The sequence below is a fragment of the Ictidomys tridecemlineatus genome, chromosome 4 (assembly GCF_052094955.1).
Source record: "Ictidomys tridecemlineatus isolate mIctTri1 chromosome 4, mIctTri1.hap1, whole genome shotgun sequence".
Classification (NCBI taxonomy): domain Eukaryota; kingdom Metazoa; phylum Chordata; class Mammalia; order Rodentia; family Sciuridae; genus Ictidomys; species Ictidomys tridecemlineatus.
Genome location: NC_135480.1, coordinates 143,577,043 through 143,587,488, shown reverse-complemented (window position 1 = coordinate 143,587,488; position 10,446 = coordinate 143,577,043). Strand labels below are relative to the sequence as shown.

At 41.1% G+C, this 10,446-nt stretch overlaps 1 protein-coding gene across 5 annotated transcripts in view; it reads right to left on the bottom strand.

The window, feature by feature from the left end:
* Positions 1 to 6,743: 6,743 nt before the first annotated feature.
* Positions 6,744 to 10,446, bottom strand: part of Dock8 (dedicator of cytokinesis 8) — a 221,015-nt gene continuing 217,312 nt past the window's right edge. For all 5 annotated transcript variants that reach the window (XM_078047567.1, XM_078047566.1, XM_078047569.1 and 2 more), the window contains 2 exons: positions 8,208 to 8,378; positions 6,744 to 7,790 (listed from right to left, as the gene is read on the bottom strand). In XM_078047567.1, coding sequence (XP_077903693.1) covers positions 7,730 to 7,790; positions 8,208 to 8,378 — 232 coding nt within the window. In that variant the 3' untranslated portion in view covers positions 6,744 to 7,729. The remainder of the gene's footprint in view (positions 7,791 to 8,207; positions 8,379 to 10,446) is intronic.

Here is a 10,446-nt window from a genome sequence, read left to right as displayed (position 1 = left end):
GTTATCCTCCTTAGAAACTTTTTGCTTAATATGAATCCAGAGGCATCCACGTCTGCCTCTAAAGTTGGATCTGAGGGAGTGGAGCAGGGGAGGCTGCTGACAAACCCCAGGCTTCTGACCTAGCAGTGTCAGTTTAATTATTGCAAATCCGTCATGGCTGCCAAGTCCTCTCCTTCTTCCTTGTTATTAACTGGGAAAGTAGCTGGCCAGTGGCTTTGTTTCAAGTGGAAGTCTGTGTGCTTTGATTCCCTCAGGGGGCACGTCTAGGCTTGGAGCACGCAGGTGGGCTGTTGCACGCTGTGTGTTTACCTTTCAGAGGAATGCACTGGAAACATGCTGCACATGAGCAGACAGGGAAGCTGGGTCAGGTGGGGTTTCCAGGCGCCACTGCATACCCTCTTGGTTCTGCTGATATCCTCTCTCCCTTCTACCCCGAGGCCTTTGCTGTTGCCCTTTGCCAGACATGTAAACTGGCACTGCAAGTGAAGTAGACAAGGGAGTTATCTTCTGGTAAGTCAGACCTCTGTCCTGCCTGTACCTTTGACCTGATTTTGATTAATGTTGCCAGCAGCAAAGGCAATGTGTGGGGGTGTTGTCTAAACTTTCTGGAAGTGTCAACTGTAAATACTGCTACATTACATGTTGGGCAGCACTTTCAAATTTCCAAAACATGACCCCTTGCATTAATTATTTCATCAGATTTCCTAAGTACGTTGGAAGAAGGAGGAACAACTCTTATTCCTCTTTTACAGTGAAAAATTCCAAAGTTCAGAGCAGTACAGTGACTTGGCCACCATTGTGAGACTGTGAAGTGGAAGAATGGGAAACCAGGACTTCTGATCCTTAGTCTTTTGGCAGTCAAACAGACTTTTAAAATATTGCACTAATAACCCCAATAATCCTGTTGGATAACAGAACAATTTGTTCAACCATGTTGTGTGCTCTCTTTGCATAAAGGAACTAATGAGGAACAGAGGTGGGGGAGCTGATTTCTTTTAGAGCAGCAATGCCTGAAAATCATCCCTTTCTTGCTACCAGTGATTTACTGCCTTCCAATGTGTGAAAACCATTTAGCTGTCAAGGTAATGCAACAAAAACCCTCCTCAAACTAGGAATTGGGATGGATTCAGTAGTATTATTCCAGAGAGCAATTCTCCCCAGAGATACACTGCAGCATGAAGGACTCAGGAATTAGGAATGCAGACAACTGTCCAAATGGTTTTCAACCAAGGCTATATTGCATTTCCCTCCCAGTAATTTCATGACTGAAGACTTAGTGACTATCAGAGATTTAGTTTTTAATCAGGCTCTGGGAGTTTGGTTTTAAGATTATTAAAGATAGTTTAAAGAGAAAGCAATAGAAAAAGGAAAAAAAATCCTCTTAATTCTTGCAATGCATTAATCATAAGTAAAGTCAAGTGAATCAAAAGGCACTCCTCTGAAACCATTTGATCCTGTTGTCTATCCTCCTTTGGGTGCTGCTTTTAGCCCAGAGCTACAGAAAGGGAATAGTCTGGCAGTAATCATCATCAATTAAAACCTTCATTCATTATTTTGGTTACTTATACACATTTATTCAGCACCTAGGGGGCTTGTCACTAGAAATACAGCACTGAGCCAAAGACACCATTCTGATGCTTGGCTTTCAAAACACAACCAATAATTTTATGCTGAAGCCATATTTAATGCTACTTCCCTGTTGCCTTCTCTCTCCTCCCACTGCCTAGTCCCCATCACCTCCAGCTCTGTAGCTCTGATGTGTGATACTTTGAACCACTTTTGGCAAGTCACTCTGTTAGATGAATTCCTAACTACTACAGCAAAACACCCCCACCCTCATCTGCTCCAGTCCCTACTCTTTTTTTTTTTTCTATTGCTATTTCCTCCTAGGGATAGTCCTGCCAGTCCAGTGGTTGCAGACATTATAAAATTAGACTTTAATCGGGGTCTACACAGAAGGCCCTTCCAGATGCATCTGGTTTAAAGCAAGATACCCTGTAGTTTGCCCTTGTAGTTAACTCCTTTTTTCTTTCCTTCTGGTTCCTTCAGGAACTACTAGACCCCCTTCATTGGCCACATGGGTTGAGTTGGTATTGACTACTTCTAGCTCAATAGAGGAAACTTGGTTAGCATGATCCACTCCAATCAGAATGGCCTCAAGCAGTTCCAATGGGAATCCTGGGATGTAGGTGCTCTCTAATTTGTGAGGTTCAGTGATATGAGGTTGTGAGGCTTAGGACTGTCTTTGCCAAGATGGATGAGTCTAGAATTTCTAAGGACCACTAATGAAAGCCTTAAGGCAGTGCTAACTAACTAAGAGAAAGCAGAGATGGAAAATGGATCCAAGACATGTGGTACGGGTCCTTAGGAAATCTGAGTCTGAATCGACACAATCTTTGAGTTACTCTTGGTGTGCCCCAACTCCCAGTATTGGGGGTTAAACCCAGGGCCTTGCCTACGCTAGGCAAATGCTCTACAGCTGAGCTACATCCCCAGTTCTTTTTATTATTTTTTAAAAATTTGAGGCAAGGTTTCACTTAAGTTGCCCAGGCTGCCCTTGAGCATGTTCAGCTTCTTGAGTCACTGGGATTATAGTTATGTGCCACTGCACCTGGTTCTCTGAATTCTTCTTAAGTGAGCTAATAAATACCACCCCCTTTAAAACATGCCAATTCAAGTTTGCTTTTCTGTTCCTTACAAAACAAAAGATTGTCCCGCTGAGACCGATCCTTAGGCTGGAGCTTCCCAACTGGTGTGCCACAATGCTAGGTTGTAGATATTGCTCGATGCTGTTCGAATTAGCCCTGTGGTGTGGACAAGGGGCAGGCAGAGCTCCGGAGCTGGTCATCTCCACCAGCAAGAAGCCCTATTCATTTAATGCAGTAAGACAACAAATTAAAATTTTGAATGTGCCCCATTATGATGATATTAAAATGTGTTAAAATTATTCTAGCGGGTGCAGTGGTGCATGCCTTTAATCCTAGCAGCTCAGGAGGTTGAGACAGGAGGATCATGAGTTCAAAGTCAGCCTTAGCAATGGTGAGGCAGTGCCAAGCAACTCAGTGAGACCTGTCTCTAAATAAAATACAAAATAGGGCTGGGGATGTGGCTCAGTGGTTGAGTGGCCCTGAGTTTAATCCGTGGTACCCCCTACCCCCCAAATTTTTAATACTCCTCATTCAAAATGCAGACTAATTGATTTCCTTCTGAATGTGGACTGACTTTGGTGACTTCTAAAAAACAGAATATGGCAGACATGAGAGTATTCGACTTTTGAGGCTGGGTCATGAAAGATGTGATCACTTTTGCCTTCTTTCTGTTGATTCACACACCCTAGGTGAAATAAGCCGCCATGCCATGAATATAGTCAAGACATCTAGGGAAAGGTTCACATGGAGATCTAAGGCCTCTTAACATTCAGTACTAATGTACCAGTGATGTGAATGAGCCACCTTGGAATAGGATGCTCCAGCCTTGGTCAAGCCTGCAGGTGGTGGCAGCTTGACCAACATCTTGGCTGTGACCACATGCAGAGACCAGGTCAGACTGCTCCGTTAAGCTACTCTCAAATTCCTAATCCTCAAGGTCTGGGTAGGATATTTATCACTTACTATTGTTTTAAGTTGATGAGTTTGGGGGCTATTTATAATGGCTCAACAGATAACGTTATACCATGATGTGAAAAAGATTGGGAGACATTGCCTTTAGACCTCAAAAGAATAGAATATTTATATTCTGAACATCCCTAGCATTCTGGGAATATATTTAGAACTTCTAGAGTTGAGTTTGTTTATAAAATGATGCAGATCAACACATTTTAATGACACATTTGAGATAACAAGCACTTAAAAATATAATCAAAGCAAAACAAGGGTTCTCTGTCTTTGAAAACATACTTGCAACCACAATTACCAACACCAGCTTTAAAAGTTGGCTTTCTTTTTAAAACCAATCTGTTGTCATGGAAAGCACTTCTTTTTTTGTATTGTGGGGGTATTGGGGATTGAACTCAGGGACACTCGACCACTGAGTGACAATCCCAGCCCTCTTTTGTATTTTATTTAGAGACAGTGTCCCACTGAGTTGCTTAGTGCCTCATTTTTTACTGAGGCTGACTTTGAACTCGAGATCCTCCTACCTCAGCCTCCGGAGCTGCTGGGATTATAGGAGTGCACCACCACGCCCCGCAGAAAGCACTTCTTATTTTTGTTTATTTTTATCTGGTGCTGAGGATTGAACCCTCAGTGCCTCACACATGCTAGGCAAGCCCTCTGCCACTGAGCTATAGCTCCAGCCCGGAAAGCACTTCTTATAGAACCGAAATCATGGAGTTTAAGACAACACAATCAGGTATATGCTGTCTATTCATGTTTCACCTTCCTGAGATTCTTACGTGGTCATGACACTTGCACCCTGGACCTTCCTGAAGGAGGGGAGGCATGGATCTAAGTGGAAAGTTCTCTGATGAGCTTCCTAGAAAGGCCTTCCAGAGTAAAACCAGGAGGGCTCTTGCGGTGTGTCAGATTTCTCTAATTTCCAGGAAACAAAAGGCTAAATTTGCTCTCTGCCTCAGAATGTTTGAAATATCTATTTTTAGATCAGAGGACCAATGTCTGAGATCTTTGTTTAGGCCATAAGTGCAGGTATACCCATGCTTTATTTATCATTGTTGCTTAAAAAATAAAGGACCTGGAATTAAGACCTGGAGTTAGCCTAGAAAGAGAACAAGCAGTCAAAGCCAATGTTGATGAGCTCAAGCTATCCAACTGCCTAAATGTCTAAGTTTCCCTTCTAAGTCTGTTCCCAGGGGTCTCAATTAGAATTCTGGTAGTTTTACGGAAATTTGCACTACTGTGGCTATTATTTTTTTTTTCTTGCACTGATGATTGAACTCAGGGATGCTTGAGATAAGGTTTGATTAAGTTGCCCAGATTGGCCTCAAACTTGTTATCCTCCTGCCTTGGCCTCCCAAATATCTGGAATTGTGTGTGCTACCACACTCAGCCTGGCTATCTATATTCTAGACCCACACATCAGAGTCATCAAGTTAGTAAAGTTGGAGGTTTCTAGAACAGCACTATCCAGTATTATAGCTAGGAGCCACATGTGGCTAGTCCTAATTAAGATGTGCTATAAGGCTGGGCACCATGGCATACACCTGTAATCCCAACTACCTGGGAGGCTGAGGGAGGAGACTTTGGAGTTTGAGGCCAGTCTGGGGAACTTAGTGAGACCTTGTCTCAAAAAAAAAAAAAAGGTGGGGAGAGTATTCAGTTCCTTAGTGTTAGAGTGCTTCTGGGTTCCCTAGTACCACCAAAGGAAATTAAAAAGTGACTTAGGAAGATGTGCATTTAGTATAAAAAGCAGCAAATTTCTAAGCATAGAAAAAAAATGTAAAATGAGTGTAAAAGAATGTAAAATACCTCGTTAATTTTTATAATGATGACATGTAAAATGATATTTTGTATATATTGGGCTAAATAAAATATATTGACAAAATTAGCTTTACTAGCTCCTTTTTTATGATTTTTTAAAAAATGTGGCTACTAGAAAAATTAAAGTTATGTAGGTGGCTCGCATTATATTTCTATCAGGCAGAGGTCTTCTAGAAATTCACTCTCATTCATTTAGTCCATCAACAAATAGTTATTGAGTGTGTTCTGTGTGTTGAGTGTGGGGCCAAGGGCTAAGAACCTGCCATGAACACAGTTCCTGTACTTATAAAACAAGTGCACTCACCATAGACCAAAAGAGATTGAAAAAAACAGAACTAGACTCCTGGTATCTAAAAGCAGGGGATAATTAATCAGAGTATCCTGGGCTATTAGTGCTACTGGAGTTAGAAGCCAGCCCTATATAACTTAGCACCTAACCCCTATAGTTTTAGGCAAAATAGGTGTTGATAATAATGGCCATCCTCGAGTCACTTAGAAAAGGTGACATGCTATAGGTTGTGTTCTAGTCTAGTTTTGTACTGTGGCTACCCACATGCTTATATGATCTTCATCACTAAAATTAGAGATTTCAAAGGTTAGCTACAATGTTTTTCAACTTTGGTTTCACTCTTGTTTCCCATACAGATAGTGCTAAGTACCTATGGAATTAAAGTATGTCATGTGTGTTCATTTAAGAAGGCAATTAGGTATACTGCTCCAAGTGCCTAAAAAATAAAATCTTGGCACTTAAATTACTAAACTTCATTTTTTTTTTTTTAATGTCCTCTTGGGCTGGGCTTATAGCTCACTGGAAGAGTGTTTGCCTCATACACGTGAGGCCCTGGGTTTGATCCTCAGCACCACACAGAAATAAATAAATAAAAATAAAGATATTGTGTCCATCTACAACTAACAAAAATTAAAAAAAAAATGTCCTCTTGGGCTGGGATGTAGTTCAGTTGTAGACAGCTTGCCTGATGTGAGGCCCTGTGCACAGTTCCCAGTACAAAAAAAAAAAAAAAAAGGTCCTCTTTCAGAATATAAACTAACTCCCACCTAATAAACAAAAATTTCTGCAATATCCAAGCTAAATTCTCTCTCACGATCACCAAAATTAAAAAGTGCATTAGAGATGTCATCTGGGTAATACTACTTGACCAAGTTCACAATTATACATTTTTCTTCTTCCCTAAAGTTTCTTGGGTATTTTATAATATCTTAAATTGCCTAAGTAACAATACAAGTTGCAAAGGGAAATATTTTGCTTGCAATTCTCATTCCATCTGTAGTAACAGTCAAGATCATCAGTCATATTAAAAATATATAATTTAATTCTCAAATAATAACTTTGTTCATCTTTCTCCTAAAGTACAGGGTGAAATGAATTCAATGATGAATATATTTTGTAGCAAAGAGCAAAATGTTCTGAAACAAAAGCAGAAATATTATCTTTTTAGAAAAAAGTACACTTGGTCCCAGAGAGGGAAAAAAGCAAGCAAGCAAGAAGAAGCATAAGGGCTGGGGGTGGGGGGGGTGGGGAAGCTAAATGTTATAGAATTGCTTCCATTTACGTGAAAGCATTCTCAGTGATTCTTGGCTGAGGGCAGAGTACCATGTATCCTAAATCAGTGCTTTGAGTGTGTTCCTCCAAAAAATGCTTGTTTAAATTAACAGGAACAATGAAGCAAAAATAACTATACAATAATGAGTCCAGCATTACTGAATGTATAACAATTTCATGAATAATCTATTCCCAAATTTCTAATCATCATAATATGCAGATTTTGAGTAAGTCTCTACCTCATGCATGGACTTATTGAAAATGTTCTGTGCTTCAATGAGTTCATCCTCCCTTCCCATGAAGAGGGGACTAGTGAAGTTCACTTAGAACAGGCTGCTGGGAAACTTTTCCACTTTTTCTTGTGCAATTTGAGTTTCTCTTGTAGATTCAAATACAGGCGAGAGGAAATCACTTCTTGGTTGGACAGGGACTGACCACTCAGTCGGCAATGCTGCTTAAGCTTGCTTTTTGTACATCGTGAAAATACACTTCAATAAATACAGTCAGCCCTGATTACCCGTCCTCTCACCCCACACAACCCCCTAGTATGGCCAAAGTCTATTCAGAATGCATTTGGGTATAATTCTATGGTCTCTTGACTCCTGAAGTTTCCAGAGCGCTGCCCGGCATGGGGTGTGCACCAGTCCCGAGTGGCAGCTGTCTGGTTCTAAGTACTAGCGAGTCCTTCTCCAGGTCTCTGGGCCTCAGTTTCCATGGGTGAAGATGGCTTTGCTTAGCTGCCCTGTGACAACTGGGTTTCACATTTCCTGAAACTAGATCTGTGGAAGGAGTCCCTGAAATTAAGAAGTGGGGTAGAGGGGAGAACATAGAAAAAAAAAAAAAAAGATTAATTAGCCTTTTAAGTAGAGGGAGAGGGAGGAAATCCCCCACCAGAAAAGGACATGGATCCTGGGGAACTTGTAAATAAATGAAGGTCCTGAGATCCCCTTCGCACTATGTGCTAAGAAATATACCAACACAGGCCACACCCAGCCCTGGGAAGCCCACTGGTACTGGTACAAGGTCAAAACGGAGGGTGACGGGCAGGCAAGGGGAAGGTCCACGGCTCACACTCTAGGCTGCTTTGATTCCAGGCCCCCCTCCCACCTTGGGAAGTTTGTAGCTCAACAAGAGCAGCAGAGCATGCTGGGGGGCTGCCCACCCAGCCTCTCTCGTCCCCCAGGAAAAGCCCTCCTCTGCCCCCTTCTTACCTCTTTTGACTCTCAGCTCTGAATATGGGCTTGTAGAGTTCTGGGATCTTGCGCTCAATCATTGGCCTGAGGTTCTCTTTCAGCTTGTTATAGTTCTTTTTGAGTTCTTGCTGATACTCCCTCTGGTCTGCTGTGATGAGACGCTTGTTTTTCTCTACTGCCTCGCCGCATCTGAGATGGAAATATCAGAGTGGGAGGAAAAAAAACAAAGAGGTTTTATTTCATAAGAAATTCAGGGGTGATGTCAGTGTTGTACATTTCTTGAGTACCTCTAAGAGTGTTTGTAAACCTGGAGGCCTACCAGGATTCTGTGTGGAGCTCTTTAAAATGCAGATTTCTGGGCCCCCACTTCAGACTTCATGAATCAGATGGTTTGAAGGATAACATCCAGGAAACTCTGTGTTTTGGGGAAGTTGCCCAGGGGTATCAAGGACTCCTGAGCCAGAACTGTGAACCTCTGCCTTGATATGTGGTAAACGCTATGCAAGGAGTTTTATATACATTACAGGTTTAATTTTCTCTGAAGCTCAGAACATGTTAAGATGCCTGCCCAAGATGGCATTGTGAGGAACTGTGGGTAGAACCTGCTAGGCTTATTAAAAAAAACTCAGTGTGCTGGGTGTAGGGGCACATGCCTATAATCCCAGCAAGTCTGGAGGCTGAGGCAGGAGGATGGCAAGTTTGAGGCCAGCCTCAGCAACTTAGCCAGGCCCTCAGCTTCTTAGAGAGACTCTGTCTCAAAATAAAAAATAAAAAGGGCTTGGGATATAGCTCAGTGGTAAAGCACCCTTGTGTTTTCAATCTCCAGTACCAAACATAAAATAAAATAAAAGAGAGGGAAAAAAAAGAAAGAAAAATAGAAATTGAAATTATAGGCTTGCATCACATATGGGTATGAGTTATAAATTCCCATTCCTTCCTTATGAATGTTCCAAAGTGAGAAATTATGATAAAAAACAAACGAACAAACAAACGTGTGATTACTGAAATCCCTCAGCCTCTGAAACCTATGTGAAGTTCCACTGGAGGAACACTTTCTCAATCAGGGTGCATGAGCTACCCCGGAAAGAGTGACTCCTGCCAAAGATGAGCTCATAATAGAAAATTATAATGAGGAAAATTATAATATGAGGAAACTAACCAGGATGGGAGAATGCACAGACATGGCAAAGAGAATTAGCCCAATAAGAATTAGAGATAATAAAAGAATGTAAAAAAAACTAGTTAGCATAAAGAAATAGTGAAAGGTACAAAATCCAAGACAAAAAAAAAAAAATCAACTAGCCAAACAACGAAAAGCCCAAAACAAAACCAAATAAAAATGAAAACCCACAGGAAACCTGAAAAAAAGAGACTAGGAAATTTTCAAGAGAACCAAATAGAACCCCTAGATATAAGAATGAATCTCTAGCTGGTCACAGTGGTGCACGCCTGTAATCCCAGCAGGTCAGGAGGCTGAGGCAGGAGGATCAAGAGTTCAAAGCCAGCCTTGGCAACTTAGTGAGACTCTAAGCAACTTAGTAAGACCCTGTCTCTAAATATTAAAAGGGCTGAGATGTGGCTCATTGGTTAAGCGCCAGTGAATACCAGGTATAATGCCAGGTACTGAAAGAAAGAAAGAAAGAAAGAAAGAGGGAAAAAAAAGATAAAATAGATAAAACCCCCAATAAACAGGTTAAAAAACAGATGTGACAGATCTACAGATGTCACCAGAGAGATAATGAGACATGAAGATGTAATGGAGAGGCCAAACCCACATCTAATAGAATCTCCAATGGAAGGGAAAATGAGGGAGAGACAATATTCAAAGAGCTAATGGAAGATGATTTCTAGAGTTAAAAACAGATGAAAATCTTCTAATGAACAAAACCAGATCGACCCCATCACAACAAAACCGCAGAGCATTAAAGACCCAGAAAAATCTTTAAAACTCATCGTGGTTGTCTGACTTGTGGATTATTAGACTTAGTTTCCACAGTCTCCCACACAGTATGCTACTTACCGAAAAAGAAAATCATGCAATTTAAATATGATAAAGTCGTCTTGCCTTTTGTTTTATACCGTTCTATCCAAGGGGACTTATAAATCAATAATCCCTGAAGGGACAAAGTAATGGTTGTAACTGAACTGTCATGTAATGATTAGTAATAACTCTATTGTCTTCAAATGAATGAGGTTCAATATGATCAATGCTGTGATCAATATGTTGTATTTTCCTAATAATGGTGTTAGATTTGGC